Source organism: Rattus rattus, chromosome 6, assembly GCF_011064425.1.
Source record: "Rattus rattus isolate New Zealand chromosome 6, Rrattus_CSIRO_v1, whole genome shotgun sequence".
Taxonomy (NCBI): Eukaryota; Metazoa; Chordata; class Mammalia; order Rodentia; family Muridae; genus Rattus; species Rattus rattus.
Genome location: NC_046159.1, coordinates 74,771,598 through 74,793,925, shown reverse-complemented (window position 1 = coordinate 74,793,925; position 22,328 = coordinate 74,771,598). Strand labels below are relative to the sequence as shown.

The following is a 22,328-nucleotide window of genomic DNA, read 5'->3' as shown; positions in this document are numbered from 1 at the left end:
CTGCAGGGACTTACTCGGCATTACAAATATTAGTAATCATGTGGAGTTATTGCTACAGTCTTCAAATTTTATCTGAGGCTAAAGAGATGGCTCATCCATTGAGAGCACTGGCTGTTCTTCCAGAGGACCTGGGTTCAATTCCCAGCAACTACATGGTGGCTCACAACCATCTGTAACTCCAGTCCCGGGGGACTGGATGCCCTTTTCTGGCCACTGAGGGCACTGCAAGCACATGGTGCACTTATGGAAATGCAGGCAAAACTACTATACCCATAAAATAAAAATAAAATAAAATAGCATCGTTCAATAACTTATGTTTTTGTACATATTTTATAAATTATAGATAATAAATATAATCTCAGGTATAACCAATTTAAAAAATAGTAAATAAATGCTTGAAAAAGCTAGTTCGAGAGACCATTGACTCATCTCAGAGAAAACGATCTGAAGCAGATCTCAGGGAGTGGCTGTAGAGAAGGACTGGGCTGGGAGATGACAATGGCCCTAAGGATGAAGGGCACAGTCACCAACTGGGCGTGAGAATCAATGGAGTTGGGTAGGGAAGGAGAGGCTGGAGTCCCAGGGAAGTCCCATTGTCTCCTGTGCAGTGGGGTCATGAGGGGCCTCGGCTGAGAATCATATGGAAGAGAATCTTCACCAAGAAATTCGAGAGATCGAAATAGATCTCAGGGGTGCACTGAGGTTGTATGGGGTTGGGAACAGGAGGGATCAGGTGTTGGGGAGGCAGAACGTTTTGAGAGAAGTGACTGGATTTGGGGGACATTTCGGTGGCAAGGTCCATGGAAACTCCATGTAATCTCCAAGAGTAATCCTTGCAGACTCCTAGCACTGAGGGACAGGGGCCATCTTCCGTAACCAGGTAAGGCCTCAGGTGGAGGCATTGGGACACCAACCCGGCCACAGAACCCTCGACCTGGAGCTTGTCCTGCCTGCAGGGTGTGCTGGGCCCAGAGCCTAGCAAAACCAACATCAAAGAGATGAGAGAGTTCATCCAGCAACTGATGGGAGCAGATGCAGAACCCCACAGCCAGCCATCAGGCGGAGCTCAGGGAGACCTGCGGAGGAGCAGGAGGAAGGATGGGAGGAACCAGACAGGGCAGGGACATACACAATCCACAGATCAACTGCCTGGGACTCATGGGATTTAAGAGCGCAGGAACCCTGTGTGGATCTGACCCAGGTCCTCCATGTCATGGATGAGCGGCTTTGTGTTTTAGTGGGAATCCTAACAGTGGGAGCAGGGGCTGTTCCTGACTCTTCTGTCTACTTGTGAAACTCTTTCCTCCCGCTGGGTTGCCTTGTCCAACCTTGACATGATGGACCGTGCCGAGTCTTAGCTTGTTATGCAGTGTTTGGTTGATGCCCCTTGGAGGCCTGGTCTTTTCTGAGGGGAGGTGGAAGGGGGTGGATCTTAGAGTGAAGAGAGGTAGGGGAAGCTGGGGGAGGGGAAACCGCAGGAAGGATGTAATACATGAGAGAAGAACAAAAAAGAAAGAAAAAAGAAAAAGAAAAGTAATTCCCTAGATCAAATCAACTTGTGGCCATGCCCATGAGAGGCTGTCTTGATCGTTAATTAATATAGGAGGGCCCAGCCCACTCTGGGCAGTACCAATCCCTGGGCAGGTGGTACTGGACTGTACGAGGAAGCTAGTGATCATGTGCCCAAGTGAGCCATCAAACAGCATTCTCCATGCTCTGCTCTCTTCCTTGGCTGTGAGTAAATGTCCTTGTTAGAGGCACTGCTGCATGACTAGCAAGCGGCCTGCCTTTAAGATCCTGCTTGAGTTTCTGCCCTTGCTTCTCTCGGTGATGATAGGCATCTAGAAGTATAAGCCAAATTCTTTCCTCCCCAAAGTTGATTTTGGTCAAAGTGATTTCTTTTTTAAAATTTTAAGATTTATTTTTATTTTTTTAATTCCTGTCTCCTGTCTCTCTCTCTCTCTCTCTCTCTCTCTCTCTCTCTCTCTCTCTCTCTCTCTCTCACTGTGTGTGTGTAACAATGTGTCAATGTGTGTTCAGGTGCTTTCAGAGAACAGAAAAGAGTATCAGATGCCTTAGAACTGGAGTAACAGGTATTTCGAGGCGCTCAACCTAGGTGCTAGAGCCTGAACCCAGGTCCTCTGGAAAAACAGCAAGTACATTTAATCACTGAACCATCTCTCCAGTCCCCAGTCAGAGCATTTCACCTCGGCATCAGAAATAAAATCAAACAGACCACAAGAAGGGAACATGTAAACAGTGCGAGTGCACATGTGATGCCGCACTGAGTATGCTAGAGTGGGTGCTTTGAGAGTACCCGGCCATTGAACATACGTGACAGCGTTCGAGTACATGTGTGTGTGTGGGGGTGGGGTGGGGAGTGTGTTTGTGTGTATGAGAGAGTGTGTATGTAAGAGGGGGAATGTGTGTGTGTGTGTGTGTGTGTGTGTGTGTGTGTGTGTGTGAGAGAGAGAGAGAGAGAGAGAGAGAGAGAGAGAGAGAATGTGTGTGCATGCACAACATGTGAGGACAGAGGAAGGAGGCAAGTCTCCCTTGGTACTACTCAGCTCCTGTCTCCCAAAGCCATTTTTACCTAGAAACTTTCTAATCTTAACTCCCTAGCTCCCCCATGGGGAAGTGTGCACACCCCAGCCAAGACAAACAGCTGTTCTACTTGTCAGTTAGGTCTCACTCTAAATTAATGAATTGCCATTCTGGCCGAACACCAGGCTCCTGTGAGTTTCGTCAGCACATAACAATTTACCAGGGTTTGCTCTCCCCCAGCTGGCTGGGAGCATGCTCAGCCCCTGCTCTGCAGCTCGGCCTGGAATTACGGAGACCTCAGGAAGGCCTCGCTCCAGGCACAGCTGCTGAGTACCACAGGTGGGGAGGGGTCGGGAGGGAGAGTGCTAGAAGAAGAAGCCGCCCCTTGCTTTAGCCTGCACTGTGTCAGTTGAGAACCAGGAGCCTCAGTGTTTGCAACTTCTCGGCTATTTATAGCATGTGCACAGAGCTGTCCTGACACATACCAGGGATGGGCTTCCAGGAGTTACCCACTCTGAGTCCTCCGCTAAGAGCAGCTGAAGTGACTAGTCCTGGGAAACCGGGAGAAAGGGGGCTGGGCTTTGGTTGCAGTTGACCTGGAGGTGTTCTTCATAAATACTTCTTGGGAAATCCATAAAAATCATGACTTTCAAGCTAGCTCTGAATTAATTAATTCATACTTTTAAAAGATCTTACTTTTCTTTTTCGGGGTGCATGTGCTCACGTGGGCACATTGCGTGATATGTATGTGTGTTAGAGTGTTTTTGTGTATGCAGGTGTCTGAGGAGGTCAGGAGAGGGTGGTGGACCTGGAGTTAGAGGTGGTTGCTATTACAGGTACCTCTAAAATGGGTGCTGGGATCTGAACCTTGATCCTCTGTAAGATCAGCAAGGACCCTTAGCCATCGTGCCACCTCTCCAGCCCTTGGGTTATTTATTTTTTACCTATACCCCAGGATAACCAGGGATAATGCTGGAGCATTAACATTAATAGTTGCAATTCTCTAAAGAGTGTGTCCTCCCTACCCCTAACCTGGCAAGCAAAATCTTCTCAGGAAGAGGAATAGGGACTGTCACCACTCTGGTGTTCAGAAGATGACCCAAGGCTCTTGGAGGTTTAAGCCACTTGCCTAGCATATAAATTACACCAATAAAATTTCAGAGCTAGGACTTGGCAACTCAGTCCCATTATGACCAAACCCACACCCTTCGCACTTTGACCTGGGCTAGTGCCCTACAAAGGGAAGGACATTCTCCTTGGTCAGTGGGGAGGTTTAATAGGAGGAACCTTGGGATCACTAGAAATGCTGCTGGTGGCACCCCAAATCACCCAACAGTAATTTTCGAAATCCTCCAACCAGTGAGTCTTCCTGACCCCATTGCCAAGTTCAGCTCTCTGCCAAGTGCCGTGGAGAGATGATTATGAACACCTCCATCCTCAAAGAGCTTATACATCAACCTGACTTAAACTGGTGTTGGAAGACAGACTGGAAGGGGGTCAGAACCAGCAAAGCAATCCAGGAAATAACCCAAGTCAGCTGGCTTCTCAAACCCATGCACCTTCTCTCAAGGCCGGGAGGTGATCTTCGATCTTCGGTTCCCAGGTGAAGAAACTGGGCTGCGAGAGGTGAAGTCACCCACGGTGCCCAGCTCCTAGTCCCAGGTTCATTTTCTCTCATACTTCTTGGCTTTCCTCACCTCAGTACTTAGGGTCTAGACAGGGGACAGTTTTGGATGGGGACAGGACTTCTGTGAAGTCACATAAGAAGGGCGATAGTTTCCCTCCTGCCACAGACCCAAACTAAGAGATATGTCCCTCCACCATTCACACTCAGCCACCCCCGCCCTCCTCGAGAGGCTTCACTTACATATTCTTTAATGTCCTTGGACTTCACAGCCTTGTATGAATAATATGCAGGATAAAGGGTGCCAAATATGAGCCTGCAGAGACGAGACAGAGGAAAAAGAGAGACATGATTTTCACCCATCCTGCTTGAAGGAAATCGTACAGTTCCAGGGGAGCATTCTTCAAGTCAGGGAAATGAATCCCCTGAAGTTTTCCTGTTCACCACTACATCATTCTTAGAAACACCTTCTCCTGAGAGAGTCACCCATGCACTTCCTTCTATCTCGGCTTGGGCAGCATGGAAGGTTGACTGGGAGTTATGGAGGTCAAGATGGGAGGAGACTTCCTCTCCTGATGTTGATCCCTATCAGCAGCTCCTGGGAGCCCATAATCGCTGGATTTGACCTCAGCATCTTGCAGCCAGCAAAAGCTTTCATAATCACAAATCTAATCAGGTCACCTCTCCTCCCATCAGCATACCCTCTGCGCTGCCTTCACTTCTCAACGCTCTTAAGATGCAAGTAAATATCACACCAGTTGGCTAATTGTATTTTAGCTCTCACTGGGGTTAGTGAGTAATTAATTCTCAGACCTGCATCCGAGATTCATCTGCAGGGGGAAGCTGTACCTGCCCCTGTTCTCGATACCTTAGTCAATGAGGCTTTCTTCCAGAACCTTGCCTCTCCGTCTTTCTTATTAATAACTGCTCATCCATCAGATCCCAACTCCCACCTGATCCCCTGAACACCCCTCTGACTTCCCAGACTAGCTCAACACTCCCCCACGAACTTTCTCAGCATCGTGTACATGTTATCAGGGTGTTCTTTTACTTGGTGCCTTTGATTGACAGCCATCTCACCAGTGAACTATAAATGCCCTGAGGGCTGAGTACACTTCTTGAGGGAGAGGAGGTGGCCCAGGAAGACCTCAACCTGAAGACCTGCTTAGCTCAGCCTCCTGAGCACTGGGGAGTGGATGTTTTAAAATTTATTCATTCATGTGTGTATTCAAATGGGCACTATGGCACACATATGGAAGTCAGAGGACAACTCATGGGAGTCAGTAATTTTCTTCCACAATGTGAGTCAGGGGATTGAACTCAAGTCATCAGGCATGGCAGCAAGCACCTTAACACCCTGAGCCATTTCACCAGCCCAATATAGATTTACATTTTTGAGATAGGGTCTCGCTTTGTAGCTCTGATTGTCCTATACAGACCAAAATGGCCTCAAACTCAGAGTTCTGGCTGCTAATGCCTCCTGAGTTCTGGGATTCAAGGTCACACCACCACACACAACCTAATAGCTTTTTTTAAAATGAACAAACAGAATGTCAGACTTAGAAGGGCTTCATACTTTTGCTCAAATGACAAAGCCATTTGCAACTGTCACCTCAGAGCAAACTGACTGGATACAAGAGCTACACGGTCTCAGATCTTAAAGGACCTGGCAACCTCAGACAGAATTTGGGGATCCATCCTTGTTAGACAAGATACCATGCTGAGAATATCCAAAGTTAATACCCATTAGGCATTTAGAGTCACATAGAGAAGAGATGCAATTAACCAAGTGGGGATGAGGGGAGTGGGACAGGACACCAATGTCTATGGAAAATAATAGAACCAGGTCAGTTCTCTGACACAGGATAAAGGTGTGTGTGTGTGTGTGTGTGTGTGTGTACACAAATGTCTGTTTCAAGTACTGTACAAGTCTTATTATACATCTTAGACTTCTCTGGCCAAAGAACCCCACCTCATACATACAGGGCCCCAATGCTCAGACAGGCTGTCCATTGCTTGCCCAGGGTCTCATAATCATTGAGGAAGGGGAGTAAAGTAGGGGCTGGATTCAGATAGACTGGCCTCTTCCAAGCCTAATTTCCTGTCACTATTGGCTGAAATGAGAGGCACAAGAAGCCAGGTAAGCAAGAAAAGGGGACAAAAGTAGGCTGGAAGGGAGAAGAAGAGTAAGGATAGCAATGGGAGTGAGAGAATTTAAGAAGAAGACAATGCTGGGTGTGGTGGTGTTGCTGGACATAGTGATGATGCTGGGGTGTGGTGATGATGCTGAGCATGGTGGTAATGCTGAGCATGGTGGTGATGCTGAGCATGGTGATGATGCTGAGCATGGTGGTGATGGTGTTGAGCATGGTGGTGATGCTGAGCATGGTGGTGATGGTGCTGAGCATGGTGGTGATGATGAGCTGAGGTGCTGAGCATGGTGGTGATGCTGAGCATGGTGGTGATGGTGCTGAGCATGGTGGTGATGCTGAGCATGGTGGTGATGGTGCTGAGCATGGTGATGATGCTGAGCATGGTGGTGATGCTGAGCATGGTGGTGATGATGCTGAGCATGGTGATGGTGCTGAGCATGGTGGTGATGATGCTGAGCATGGTGGTGATGGTGCTGAGCATGGTGGCGATGATGCTGAGCATGGTGGCGATGATGCTGAGCATGGTGGTGATGATGCTGAGCATGGTGGTGATGATGCTGAGCATGGTGATGGTGCTGAGCATGGTGGTGGTGCTGAGCATGGTGGTGATGGTGCTGAGCATGGTGGTGATGGTGCTGAGCATGGTGGTGATGGTGCTGAGCATGGTAATGATACAGGGCATGGTGCTGTTGCAGGTCATAGTGGGTAACGTAATTCTAGTACTTAAGAGACAAAGACAGGAAGATGACTACAAGTTGGAGGTCAGCTTGGTTTACATAGTGTGTCTCAAGCCAGTCAGAGCTACCTAGCAAGACCCTGTCTTAGAACACAAAACAGGGCAAGAGAGAAGCTCCAGGCCTAATGACCTGAGTTTGATCCCAGGGAAACAAGGGTTGGAAAGAGAAAACTGACTCTTGCCACTTTTCCCCTGACTTCTACACATATACCACGACACATGCCCACATGCCCACTGACGCCACATACTAAATAAGTAAATAAATGTGATTTTTAAAAGGAAGGTGGGCTAAGAAGTGTGTGGCCTGCCCAAGGGGCCCCAGGTTCAGGTACAGATGACCCAATGGAGGAGGTCTCCCCAACTACTTTTTCCCTCTCTTGGCCTGTCCCCCTCCCAAGCATTCTTGGGAATCAGAGAGTACTTCCTTCCTAGCTGAAGCCTTTCATAGCCCTGTCACCATCCCTGACGTCAGGTTCCTTTCCCTGACCTGCCTACACCATTACAGCTCCCTGAATTTCTCTGCTTCATTCTTTTTTTTTTTTTTATTAACTTGAATATTTCTTATATACATTTCGAGTGTTATTCCCTTTCCCGGTTTCCGGGCAAACATCCCCCCCCCCCCTTCCTTATGGGTGTTCCCCTCCCCACCCCCCCCCATTGCCGCCCTCCCCCCAACAGTCTAGTTCACTGGGGGGTTCAGTCTTAGCAGGACCCAGGGCTTCCCCTTCCACTGGTGCTCTTACTAGGATATTCATTGCTACCTATGAGGTCAGAGTCCAGGGTCAGTCCATGTATCGTCTTTAGGTAGTGGCTTAGTCCCTGGAAGCTCTGGTTGCTTGGCATTGTTGTACATATGGGGTCTCGAGCTCCTTTAAGCTCTTCCAGTCCTTTCTCTGATTCCTTCAACGGGGGTCCTATTCTCAGTTCAGTGGTTTGCTGCTGGCATTCGCCTCTGTATTTGCTGTATTCTGGCTGTGTCTCTCAGGAGCGATCTACATCCGGCTCCTGTCGGTCTGCACTTCTTTGCTTCATCCATCTTGTCTAATTGGGTGGCTGTATATGTATGGGCCACATGTGGGGCAGGCTCTGAATGGGTGTTCCTTCAGTCTCTGTTTTAATCTTTGCCTCTCTCTTCCCTGCCAAGGATATTCTTGTTCCCCTTTTAAAGAAGGAGTGAAGCATTCACATTTTGATCATCTGTCTTGAGTTTCATTTGTTCTAGGCCTCTAGGGTAATTCAAGCATTTGGGCTAATAGCCACTTATCAATGAGTGCATACCATGTATGTCTTTCTGTGATTAGGTTAGCTCACTCAGGATGATATTTTCCAGTTCAACCATTTGCCTCTGAATTTCATAAAAGTTTGTTTTTGATAGCTGAGTAATATTCCATTGTGTAGATGTACCACATTTTCTGTATCCATTCCTCTGTTGAAGGGCATCTGGGTTCTTTCCAGCTTCTGGCTATTATAAATAAGGCTGCAATGAACATAGTGGAGCACGTGTCTTTTTTATATGTTGGGGCATCTTTTGGGTATATGCCCAAGAGAGGTATAGCTGGATCCTCAGGCAGTTCAATGTCCAATTTTCTGAGGATCCTCCAGACTGATTTCCAGAATGGTTGTACCAGTCTGCAACCCCACCAACAATGGAGGAGTGTTCCTCTTTCTCCACATCCTCGCCAGCATTTGCTGTCACCTGAGTTTTTGATCTTGGCCATTCTCACTGGTGTGAGGTGAAATCTCAGGGTTGTTTTGATTTGCATTTCCCTTATGAATAAAGATGTTGAACATTTCTTTAGGTGTTTCTCAGCCATTCGGCATTCCTCAGCTGTGAATTCTTTGTTTAGCTCTGAACCCCATTTTTTAATAGGGTTATTTGTTTCCCTGCGGTCTAACTTCTTGAGTTCTTTGTATATTTTGGATATAAGGCCTCTATCTGTTGTAGGATTGGTAAAGATCTTTTCCCAATCTGTTGGTTTCTCTGCTTCATTCTTATCCAAGACTTGGACAGTCTCTCTAAGGTCTGTCTCTCTCAGAAGATGGGCATTCCAGAGCCCGGGCTCGTGTCTACTTTATTTGTAGCTATGTCCCTATTCCTGGCATGGAAGGGAGAGGGCAGTAAATATGTATCCACAGCATGAGGTTTTAGACCGTGGAGACATCAAAGTCAGCATCTTCCAGGGGGCACCTGAGACCATGAGGTGTCAGCAATGAGGTGTACACCAGACAGCACCACGCTGGATCAGCAAGGTCTCAGCCCAATGCCTGCAATTCTGGGGAAACAAACATGCTGCTCCTGGGCACAGATGCCAGTTATTATCCATGTCTGTCAGGCTGGCATCCGGCCCTTGTTCAGAGGCAGCACATAAACAGTGGAAGACGGATCCAGCGGCCTACTGAGTGCTACCTCTGTGAACTCCAGTGAGCCGCAACACCCTCTTAGTGGTCAGAGGTTGAAAAACTCAAGAGGTACCTAGCCAGGGAGGCCTGGACTCCATCAGACAGTCCCCCCAGATTTGAACTTGTAAAACCCTCCCTGTCTGAGACCTGTTGGACCACAGAAGGTTCCTCTACAGGCACATTTACATTTGAATGTCTGCAAACTCAAGGGCACTTAGCATTTCACCTCCCCTGGGAAGAGAGACTGGGATCAACACGGCTGGCTCTCTAGAAGTAATGAGAGGCGTTTGGCATTTGTGTCTATTTAAGCCAAATGGATTGTTCTGAGGAGATTTAAGTGGGGAGAATGCCAGGGACAAACCCAGGGCCTTGCAGCTGCCAGCCACGGGCTCTACTGATAAGCTACATTCAGCCCCAGACATCATGTCTGTCCAGGACCAAAGGCCAAATATCTCTTAGAAGGCCATCTTCCAACAATTCCACACGGCTGGATCCCCAGCCTCACAGTTGCCTGTCTCTGAGCTCTTTCCTGATAAGCCAGGTAAGTGGTCAGTCATCCTCAGTTCTTTCTGCTGCCACCAATCTTTAGTGCCACCAATCAACCCCAGGGGTGTTTTCTTTTCCTTGACAGAAACCCATAATCCTTTAAGATGGCTCCCAGAAAAATGCCGCTTCAGTGCAACCTGCTCACTCTTCCCTCAGAAAGCTTCTCCATATTCTCATTGTGTTTGGTTTTTGGAGACAGGGTCCTATGTAGCCAAGACCAACCTCAGATTCACTCTAGCTAAGGATGACCTCCTGAGTACTGGACTGGCCTGCCCCATGACTGTTTAGGTGGTGCTGGGATGAACTCAGGGATTCATGGACATTATTTGATCTCTCTGCACACTGAGCTAAATCCTCAGCCCCGACTCTCTTTTTAAAGATCCTTCTTTTTATGTAAGTCTTGTGTAGCCCTGGCTGGCCTTGATCCCCTGCTCTTCCTGCCTCTACTTCTAAACACCTGGATTACAGATTTGTGCCACCACGCTCAGCTTCTATGGACTTTTCTGTGCACACAGGCCATATTTTATAATGAAAGAATCCACCTGCTTGTCCCTACTCCTTTCTGACTTCATGTGCTTTTGTTTTTAATAACTCACCCAATTTTGTGCTGTCCATATACTCCTGGGTTTGGGGTCATTCACTGAAGCTCAGTCTATCTACCAGGGACCAAACCTCCCTCTCCTAAGAGCACGAACTGTCAGTAGCTCTTCAGCTAGGGGTTGGGGCTCCTGAGTCCCTCCCCACTCCATGCTGGAATGTTGACCGGCTTGACCTTTACGCCAGCCTTTCACAGGAGAACACAGCTGCTTTGAGTTCATCAGTGAAGTTGTCTAGGTGTGTCCAGAGGACACAATCCTCCCAATCTCTTACAGTCCCCCTCCCACTTCCCTTATGGTCCATGAATCTTGGAGGAAAGGATGTGACATAGGTCTTCTATTTATTAGCTTTTGGTTTTATTCTTTAAGGATTTGCATATTTTTATTTTACTTGTATCAATTCATATGTGTGCACTGTATCACCTGTGTGACTGGCACCAGTGGGTGTTAGGAGGAGGAGTCTGATCTGTTGAACGAGAGTTAGGGATAGCTGTAAGTCCCTGTGTGGGTGTTGGGAACTAGACCCTGGTCTTCTGCAAGAGCAGTAAGTTCTTTTAACAGCTGAGCCCTGGCTGCAGCCCTAGAAACCCTTAGATTTTTGAGACAGGGTCTAGCTGTATAGTCTAGGCTGGTCTCAAAGTCAGAATCCTTTACCTGGTGGCATTCAGGAAGTTGAGGGAGCCAGAAAGAATTCCGGAACAAGGGAGGAATCTCAGGGACTGACCTACCTATTCCAACAAGGTTCCTCCATAAAAGATCCCATCGCCTCCCAATGATGCCAATGAGTTATGAATCATCATTGGATTAGCTCGTCAATTAGTCAGAGCCTTCACAACCCTTTGCCTCTCAATGATCAGATGCACAAGCTGAGGACTGAGCCCTCACCACATGAGGCATTTCATCTCCACACCTTAACAGATGTGGACATTGTGAAACCGACCATGCACAGCATCTTCCACTATGCAATGGGAAACCATTTGGCAGTTTAGTACAAATTTCTACCTCTTCCTGCAAGTGTGAGTTTTCTAATGCTCCCTATTCTTGTCAGAATAATAACATCTGACCAAAGTTTTTGCCAGTTTGATGAGTGTGCAATGGTATCCTTGTTAACATTTTCTCTAATACATGTTTATCAACTATTTAAGACTGTCACCCGGGGGTTGGGGATTTAGCGCAGTGGTAGTGCACTTGCCTAGCAAGCACAAAGCCCTGGGTTCTGTCCCCAGCTCCGAAAAAAAGAAAAGAAAAGAAAAAAAAAAAAAGACTGTCACCCAAGGGAGCTGCTGCCTAGATGGCCTGCTCATGGCCCTCTATAAAGTTACCATTCTAGTGACTTTTAATTATGAGTATAGGTCTTTCCTTGACATGTGCACTGCAAATGCCTTACCTAACATCAGCTCTAGTAACTTGGTCTGCAATGTATTTTGTTGTCCCCAAGTCGGGCATTTTATATGGACAAAGACTCTGCTCTTTGACAACTTGCTTTGAAATATTTTTAAGAAGACTTGATCCATCTTTTCTTATAAAAGTTTTAAACTTTTGAGGCTGGACAGTTGACCCAGTTGGTAAAATGCTTGTTATACAAGACGAGGGCCTTGTAAAAAGACCATGTAAAAAGCTAGACATGGGGGCTAGGGAGTTGACTTGACAGTTAAGAATTTGTATAACTTGACAAAGGAGCTAAAACCATCCAGTGGAAAAAAGACAGTATTTTCAATAAATGGTGCTGGTTCAACTGGAGGTCAGCATGTAAAAGAACGCAAATCGATTCATTCTTATCCCTTTGTACAAAGCTCAAGTCCAAGTGGATCAAGGACCTCCACATCAAACCAGATACACTGAAACTAATAGAAGAAGAGGTGGGGAAGAGACTCAAACACATGGGCACAGGGAAAAATTCCTGAACAAAACACCAATGGCTTATGCTCTAAGATCAAGAATTGACAAATGGGACCTCATAAAATTACAAAGCTTCTTAAGGCAATGGACACTATCAATAGGACAAAACGGTAACCAACAGATTGGGAAAAGATCTTTACCAATACTACATCTGATAGAGGGCTAATATCCAATACATACAAAGAACTCAAGAAGTTAGATTCCAGAGAGCCAAATAACCCTATTAAAAATGGGGTACAGAGCTAAACAAAGAATTCTCAACTGAGGAATATTGAATGGCCGAGAAGCAACTAAAGAAATGTTTAACATCCTTATTCATCAGAGAAATGCAAATCAAAAACAACCCTGAGATTCCACCTCACACCAGTCAGAATGGCTAACATAAAAACTCAGGTGACAGCGGATGCTGGTGAGGATGTGGAGAAAGAGGAACACTCCTCCCATTGTTGGTGGGATTGCAAGCTGGTACAGCCACTCTGGAAATCAGTCTGGAAGTTCTTCAGAAAATTGGACATAGTACTACCTGAGAACCCAGCTACCACTCCTGGGCATATACCCAAAAGATGCTCCAACATATAAGAAGGACATATGCTCCACTATGTTCATAGAAGTCTTATTTATAATAACAAGAAGCTGGAAACAACCCAGATGTCCTTCAACAGAGAAATGGATACAGAAAATGTGGTACATTTACATAATGGAATACTACATAGCTATTAAAAACAATGACTTCATAAAATTCATAGGCAAATGGATGGAACTAGAAAATATCATAAGTGAGGTAACCCAGTTACAAAAGAACCCACATGGTATGAGCTCACTGATAAGTATTTATTAGCCCAAAAGCTCGGAATACCCAAGATACAATTCACAAACCACATGAAGCTCAAAAAGAAGGAAGACCAAAATGTGGATGCTTCAGATCTTCTTAGAAGGAGAAACAAAAATAGTCACAGAAGGAAATACGGAGGTAAAGTGTGGAGCAGAGACTGAAGAAAAAAGGCCATCCAGAGACTGCCCCACCTGGGGGATCCATCCCATATACAGAGACACCAAACCCAGACAATACTGCAGATGCCAAGAAGTGCATGGTGACAGGAGCCTGATATAGCTGTCTCCTGAGAGGCTCTGCCAGAACCTGACAAATACAGAGGCAGATGCTCGACAGCTAAACATTGAACTGAGAATGGGGTCCCCAATGGAGGAGTTAGAGAAAGGACTGAAGGAGCTGAAGGGGTTTGCAACCCCATAAGAACAACAATATCAGCCAACTAGACTCCCCAGAGCTCCCAGGGACTAAACCAACATCCCAAGACTATACAGGGATGAGATCTAAGGCTCCAGCCACATATGTAGCAGAGGATGGCCTTGTTGGGCATCAATGGGAGGAGAGGCCCTTGGTCCTGTCAAGGTTCAATGCCCCAGTGTAGGGGAAACCAGGGCGGGGAGGTGAGAGGGAGGGGTGGGTTGGGGGCTGGAACATTCTCATAGAAGCAGGGGGAGGAGGGATGGGATAGCGGGTTTCTGGAGGGGAAACCTGGAAAGGGAATAACATTTAAAATCTAAATAAAAAATATCCAATAAAAAAAGAATGTAAAAAAAGAACTTGCAGGACCTTTGCTCAGTTCCCAGATCCATATCAGACAGCTCACCGCTGCCTATAACTATTGCTGTAAAGGGGCTGACGCATCCCCTGAAACTTGAACTCACATGCATGTATTGCATGGACATGGCAGTGAAACCTATAATTCAATTGCTAAAGAGGCAGTTGCCTGAGGATAGCTGGGTCAGAAAAGCTCCAGATTCAGTGAGACTATGTCAAAAAAAATCAGGCAGAGAGGGTCAGAGGAAGACGTCTGGGTACCACATGAATGCTCGCATGCACACAGAGGGGTGCCCACAGGAAACACACACACACACACACACACACACACACACACAAACACACACACACAAACATATGTGCATACACGTGTGTATGTAAACATGAAAACACACATCACACACACACAAACATGTGCACGCATGCAAACTGTGCGCACACAAATCTTCTAAAGTCTGCTTTTCCACTACTAGATTTTAACTCATCTGGAATTTATTTTCTATGACATGGATTGGGGATTCAGTGTTATTGAATATTCAATGTTATTGAATCAGGATCCAAGCAGAAAATCCCAATGTTCTGAGTGGACCCCAACTGTCTCCAGCACACGTGCTGAATCCTGTCCCACTGTTATATAGCACTACCCTGTCAAATGTAAAGTTTCTGAAATGTTAGAATATTATTTTTTGGTTCTCTGGTTTATTGTACTAACATGGTATCTTAATAATAACTTGATAAACATGAACTTGATAAACAAAGATTTAGAGTAATTCCTGATAGTCTTAAAACTTTCCTGGATATTCTTGGCTCTTTATCTTTCCTTCCTTCTTCCTTCCTTCCTTCTTAAGTTTTTATTTTTATTTTGTGAGCGTTGATTGGTGTTTTGCCTGAGCATATGTCTGATGAGGGTGTCCCTGGAACTGGAGTTACAGACGGTTGTGAGCTGCCATGTGCAAGGGAACTGGAGTTACAGACGGTTGTGAGCTGCCATGTGTAGTTGCTGGCAACTGAACCCAGGTCTTCTGGAAGAGCAGTCGGTGTTCTTAACTCTTTCCACCCCAGCCCCACCTTTTGTTTTTCTATAAAAGCTTACATTTATTTGTTTGTTTGTTTGTTTGTTTGTTTGAGACAAGGTCTCACATAACCCAGACCGGCCTAGAAACTAACTCCTGATCCTCCTGCCTCCACCGCTAACTGGGATTAAAGGTGTGAGCCACAGGTCTGTGTGAGTGGAGTGCACAGTGTGTGCATGCATGCATGTGTATATGTTTGTCTGTGTGTATGTGTGTGTAGTGTATGTAAGCGGTCTGTGTGTGTGTGTGTGTGTGTGTGTGTGTGTGTACCCATGGATTACTTATGGAGATTAAAGAACAATTCTCAGGAGGTGTTCTCTTCATCCACCCAGTGGGTACTGGGGGATCAAACTTGAACTGTCCCGCAGACCGGATACAGTTGGTTACGTTTCGTTAGCTCTCACGCTGACTGCTGATGGTACAGGAAGGAGTGCTGCTGATCTACCAGGCCAAGCTCAGGACCACTTGCCTAGTTGCGATAAGGAACATTTGAATCATGAAATGCATTATGGAAATAAAAGAACGAAACTCAAAAGACAACGTGTGGTACAATCCCATGTCCATACCATTTTGAAAGTGGAACATTATAAAAGCAAACACAATTGCATGGTCTCAGGTCAGAAAGGACGGCCACAAAGGCATGTGAGGAGCTTTGGGACCTCGACTGTGGTGGTGTTTATTCAACTGTATGAGCTTGTTTTGTTTTTTGTTTTTTGTTTTTGGAACCTAAAAACAGTTTATTTGTTTGCTTGTTTGTTTTATTCTTTAGTCCTTTTTAAAAGTCCAGCCTTTTCACCCATCCCTGTCTGCCCCCTGACTGTTCCACATCCCACACCTCCCCCTGCCCATTGCCCCTCACTGTATGGACGTGTAAAACCTAGATTCAAGTTCACAGTAAAAACAAACAAAGCCCCCTAAACCTCTCGCCGAGAAGGTGCATTTACTAACTTCACTTCATAAATCAGGCACAAAAACCACAAAAGTTGCAAATGTCATCGTTTCATTTTAATTAAAACGCAAAGTTCCATTACATCCATGGGCACGTTTTCTCTAGCTCTTCCTCTGTGGATGGTCAGTTAGGCCGGCTCCACTCCCAGCTGTGGTGAGTAGGTCAGTGACAAACAAGGATGTGTGGTATCTCATGGTAAGACGGATTCCGTCGAGTGTGTGCCCAGGAGTGGTTAGTGGGTCACATGGTGGTTTTATTTTTAGTTTTTTAGAAACTTCCATACTAATGGCTGTACAGTGAGCAATCACTTAACAGACTGAGACATCTCCTCAGCTTGGATCTTGGACTTTTAATGTGTGTGTGTGTGTGTGTGTGTGTGTGTGTGTGTGTGTGTGTGTGTGTGTGAATGCCCGTGTGTGTCTAAGTTGGCCTAAGTCATGAAACGAAACAGAAAGGTGACTGTGAGAGGAAAAATGGTCATGAGGGAGGATTGGGGGCGGGGGGGGGGAGAGAGGACAGCAGAATGGATGGTACATGGAAGAGGAGTGGATTCTACCCTGCAAGAGGGAGAAGGGAGGGGTTGGGGACGAGAGCAAGAGAAATCCATTGGTTTTCCATCTACAAACTAAAAACACGTACAAAAGCTTTGGGTGGACTTCAGACTCATTAGCGAGGTGTTTATGCACACCTCCAAAACTGGAGAAAGCTGACTTGATATCAGCCTCCATGCTGAGATAATCAAGATATGGCGATATCAGGGAGCCCAGGTGTGACAGAGCCAAGACTCATGAAAACTGTGGTGCATTGCCACGGCACACTGAGCTCTGAGTCTCAGGTAGGTGCTCTTGTGACACTGGCATTTCCCATACCTCCACAGGGAATGTCCTTGCTCGCGAGCAGCCCCAGAAGCCTCTGCTGGGTGACGTTGCTGACTCTGAGCATGGCACCTCAGGTTCCCTGGCACAGGAAGCCGCCTGGGTCTCCGCTGCCCTGGTCCCAACCCCCTGGGTTCTACTGCCCATCAAGGCCTTCCAACAGGCTGGAGGAAGACACAGGAGAATAGCAGCCCTTGCACCCACTGTTGAATGTTTACTACACAGGAAAAACTGCAAACTTACCAACAAACATAGCCTTCATTGAAGCTGGGTATTATTTCTGTTTTTCTCTTACGGTGAAGAAACTAAGATTTAGTGAATTTGATCATTTAGTTTCACACTTAGGCAGGGAGCCAAGCTCTAGCCAAGGTCAGTGTGAGTCCGCTGCCCGTCTCCTCGCCACACTCCTGACTCCACACTGTGTAGCCTGGTGGTGGCAAGTGGTCCCCGACTGAAGGGAGGAGTAGGAGAAAAAGAGGGAGAGTGTGGGGCTAGAGAGTTAGTTCACTGGTTAAGAGCACTGACTGCTCTTGAGCCGGACTGTAGGTTTGGGCTCCAGCACCCGCACCAGGTGGTTGACAATCTCTAACTAGTGAGGGCCTCTGACGTCCTCTTCTGGCTTCCTCTGGCACATGCATTTATCTGGTGCACACCCACTCAGGCATACACACACACACACACACACACACACACACACACACACACAGATACACAGATGCATACATACATGTATACACACACACACACACACACACACACACACACGTAAATCCTAAAAATAATCAGAGAGAGTGTGGCCACCTATCTTTTACCAACTCTCTTGTCTAACACAAGTCTTCTTCGACCCTGTGTACAATATTGATTTCCTGGCACCGCACAGCCGTGTGACTACAGGCCCTAAGCACACGAAGGGTCACCCAAGGGAGCTGCTTTCTCAGCCTGAGCCGGCTTTGGCAGAACGGAGAGAGGGCGTGTCCTTCTTGCTCACCTTGGTGTGTGCTTCTGCCGGCCTGCAAGCTGCCCTCCTTTCCAGACTGTTCCGGGTGCCTGTCCCTCTGTGCAGATCTTCACTGACGAGTGGACACACATTTCTCCCTAGGCTAGCCCTGTCACATGCCATGTTCTACCATCTGCTCCTTTGATCTGGGTGACAGCCCCTAAGATGCTAACATTTCCCCATCTACAAAGGAAAACTGGAGTATCAGAGTGATGGGACGCTGCTAAGACCCTCCCCCAGCCCTGTAACACTGAAACCCAGGACTCTATTTCCAAAGCCTATCTAGCCTCTCTGAGAACAGAGGGTTTTATTGCATTGTGTCTAAAGGGAAACAAAACCAAAACACACATTTAAATTGGATTATGGAAATGTTCTCAAACCAATTTAGGATAACACAAGACCAAAAAGCCTGATGGAAGAAGGAAGCCAACAGTTGGGTAAATTCTTAATTAGCACTGTTAACTCTATGATCCAACCTACGCAACTCCTGCTCAAGTTTCTGAATCTTTTTTTTTTTTTTTCATTTTTATTTTGAAATCTAAATTGTAGGGAGTTCTATTCTTAAGGTGCTTACTTGTTTGTGGGTAGAAAGAGGACAGGCTTGGATGTCAGACCTGAGTTCGAATCCAGCTCCACCAGCAACGAGCTGTGAGACTGGAAACTTGACTGTTCTGCATGTTTCCTTGACTACAACGGGCAAGACCTACAAGAGCCACTGTAAGCTGAAGGAGGAGGCTGAAGAAAAAGACTTACGATCCCAAACGAATCACATACAATGCACAGGTGCTAGTTTCTCTGCTCTTTCCTCTCAGAAATGTCAAATGCCAGGTCTTTTAACCACAAACCCTTTTTATTCAACAGTCAAATACTTATTGGGAAATGGTGCAGTGGGTAAAAGTACTTGCCATGTAAGCACATGACAGCTTGAGCTCCATCCCTGGAATCCACGTACAATGCTGGATGTGGTGGTGTGCGTGCTCAATCCTACTGAGCGATGGGCCACAAGTACAAAGGTCAGGTAGCCGACGGTACACAGCACAGGAAGGAGTGAACTGACTTTGAAAAGTTATCTTCTGACCTTCACATAAGCACTATGGCATGCACGTACTACACGTGCAAATCACACACACACACACACACACACACACACACACACACACCTGTACAAATACATGCATATGCCTAAAAAAAGGAAAAATTAAGCAATTACTGTGTGTCCTGAGTCTCCTGATAGGGAAAACAACCAGCAAACAGATAATTATATTAATAAAAGTCAATATTGTGAGTCCTAACAGTCCTGCTTTTGTTTGTTTAGATTTTTATTCAGGGTCTCATGCTGCAGCCCAGACTGGACACCACGTTGGCTGTGAATTCACAGTTAGTGCTCCTATCTTGGCCACTTGAATGCTGGGATTACCAACAGGAGTCACCATACACTCCTCGGTCTACTTTGGGGAAAAGAACACATTCATTTTGAGTAACAGCTCTGTGTGGCTACCCAGATCCCAACCCATTTCCCTTCTCAGATCTGAGGGTCAGAGATGACTCCTGGTGGGAAGGAAAGGGGTCCTCTGCTAAAAGGACCAAGGTTCTTTAGTTCAGAAGACTTCTTCTAAAGCCTCTGACTAGGTGTGTGTTTGGGGAATGAGAAGAACTGATTGATTCCTTTATATGTCATTAAAGAAGGGGAAGGGAGAAAGTTCAGGGAGTTCTCTAAATTGCACTTATGAGCTTCAAGCCAGCAGATATCTGTGGGGCTTCCTGGTATTTATCTGCTCTGCTAATGGTCTTCATAGCATAAGCACCCAGCATAGCATGTCACCCAGCAGATACTCAGGTCTTACCACCTCTGATGTCTACACCGTATGCACAAGCATAAAGGACTGACTTTTAAGGACAGCCATGGAACAGGATAAACCTTAGAGAGGTCCACCACAGGAGATACCAGACAATGACAGCAGTCATGTAAGGGGGCTACTAAGACAGAAGGCAGGAAGACTTCGGTTGGTTATTTGTTACATAGTATTCTTTCATCCAGCAGACAAGCGGTTCCTTACTCTATCATGGTCAACACAAGGCTTTTGAGATGCTAAGTGGTTGAGCCGGCTTCAGACAATCTGCCTGACTTCAAAATGCTCTTCCTAATCCCATTGGATACTTCAGTAAGAATGGAGTTTCGGGCTGGGGAGCAGCGAGGCAAACTTACATATCTAAAGGCCCACAGAAATGGGCCCAAGGGCCATCTCCATCCCTAGGCTCTGATCTCTCTGAGTGCTCAGCTTTCCCCACCTCAGCACTGCCAGTGCTGTGCCGGGAGGGGCAACACACAATGTGGATGAAATACAAACATACCAGGCAGCACGGAAGAAGCTGACTCAGAAGACCACAAGGTGCAGGTCCATTTCTAATGTGTGTTCATGCTGAAGAGGGCAAAGGCAGCAAGATGGACGTCACAATGTGCCAAAGCCTGAGAGTGGGCTGGGTTAAAGTTGTCTTTTGGTGGGCATATTCCCAAAAGATGCTCCAACATATGACACATGCTCTACTATGTTCATAGCAGCCTTATTTATAATAGCCAGAAGCTGGAAAGAACCCAGATGTCCTTCAACAGAGGAATGGATGCAGCAAATGTGGTACATCTACACTATGGAGTACTACTCAGCTATTAAAAACAATGACTTCATGAAATTTTAGACAAATGAATGGAACTAGAAAATATCCTGAGTGAGGTAACCCAGTCACGAAAGAGCACAAATGGTATGCACTCATTGATAAGTGGATATTAGCCCCAAACCTCTGAATACCCAAGAAACAATTCACAGACCATATGAAGCCCAAGAAGAAGGAAGACCAAAATGTAGATGCTTCATTCCTTCTTAGAAGGGAGAACAAAATACTCATAGGAGGAAATGTAGGGACAAAGAGTGGAGCAGGGACTGAAGAAAAAGCCATCCAGAGACTGCCCCACCTGGGATCCATCTCATATGCTGACAGCAAACCCAGTCAGTATTGCTGATGCTAAGAAGTGCATGCTGACAGGAGCCAGATATGGGTGTCTCCTGAGAGGCTCTGTCAGAGCCCTACTGATACAGATGAGGATGGTTGAAGCTAACTATTGGACTGAACAAGGGGAATTCAATGGAAGAGTTAAAGAAAAGACTGAAGGAGCTGAAGGGGTTTGCAACACCATAGGAAGAACAACAATATCAACCAACCAGCCCCCACCAGAGTTCCCATGAACTAAACCACGGAACGATGAATATACATGGAGGGACCCATGACTCCAGCCACATGTGTGGCAGAAGACGGCATTGTCCAGCATCAATAGGAGGAACAGCCCTTGGTCCTGTAAGGCTCATTTCCACAATGTAGGGTAATACCAGGGCATTGAGATTGGAGTGGGTGGGTGGGAATGGGAACATCCTCATAAAAGCAGGGGGGGTAGGAGAGGGTATGGGAGAGGGGGGAAGGGGAATAACATTTGAAATGTAAATACATAAAATATCTAAGAAAAATAAAATTTAAAAAGTTGTCTTTTGGGCTGGGGATTTAGCTCAGTGGTAGAGCGCTTGCCTGGCAAGAGCAAGGCCCTGGGTTCGGTCCTCAGCTCCAAAAAAAACAAACAAAAAAAAAAAATAAAAAAAAAAAAAAAAAAAAAAAAGTTGTCTTTTGGAAGTCAAATGCCTTCTCTTTCTCTATATTGCATGGCAGCTAAATGACTATGCATTTTTCAAAGCTCATGGAACTGTACAGTGAAATTTAAACAGTAAGATTCATTTCACTGTGCACAAATTAGACCCCATTTTTCAGAAGGGAAAAGAATGAGGATAAGCAGGAAGCTTCAGGGCTAGGGGCCTCAGCAGCAAGGGATCCAGGGGGGTCCCAGCAGTCTGTTCACCAAAATGTTTCTGACCGAGGGATGGGCACCTGCTCACCATGGGTGAAGCTCTAGTTTCAATATCTAGTACTGCCAACAAACAAACAACAATAAAGTTAACGCCTTTTAAAAAACACTTTTATGCCTGGGGCTGGAGATATGGCTCAGTGGTTAAAACCATTTGCTGCTCTTCCAAAGGACTTGAATTTGGTTCTCAGCACCTGGGTGGTGGCTCATAACTGTCTGCCTCCAGCTCTAGGGGAGACAGCCTTCTTCTGACTTCTTTGGGTACCACACATAATCATAATGTGGTACCCAAAACATCCCCACACACACACACACACACACACACACACACACACACAGAAAGAAAAAAAAAATTCAGGCCCCAGAAGCTCTGGCTCATGAAGTCCTGAGTGTGAATAGAATCGAGTGTATCTTCCCGAGGAGTCGGAT

The 22,328-nt window shown here is 46.2% G+C and overlaps 1 protein-coding gene across 2 annotated transcripts in view; it reads right to left on the bottom strand.

Moving 5' to 3' along the window:
* The window catches only part of Reep1 (receptor accessory protein 1), a 114,650-nt gene that overhangs the window by 52,421 nt on the left and 39,901 nt on the right, over positions 1 to 22,328 (bottom strand). For both annotated transcript variants that reach the window (XM_032906356.1, XM_032906357.1), the window contains exon 2: positions 4,412 to 4,484. In XM_032906356.1, the coding sequence (XP_032762247.1) occupies positions 4,412 to 4,484 (73 nt within the window). The remainder of the gene's footprint in view (positions 1 to 4,411; positions 4,485 to 22,328) is intronic.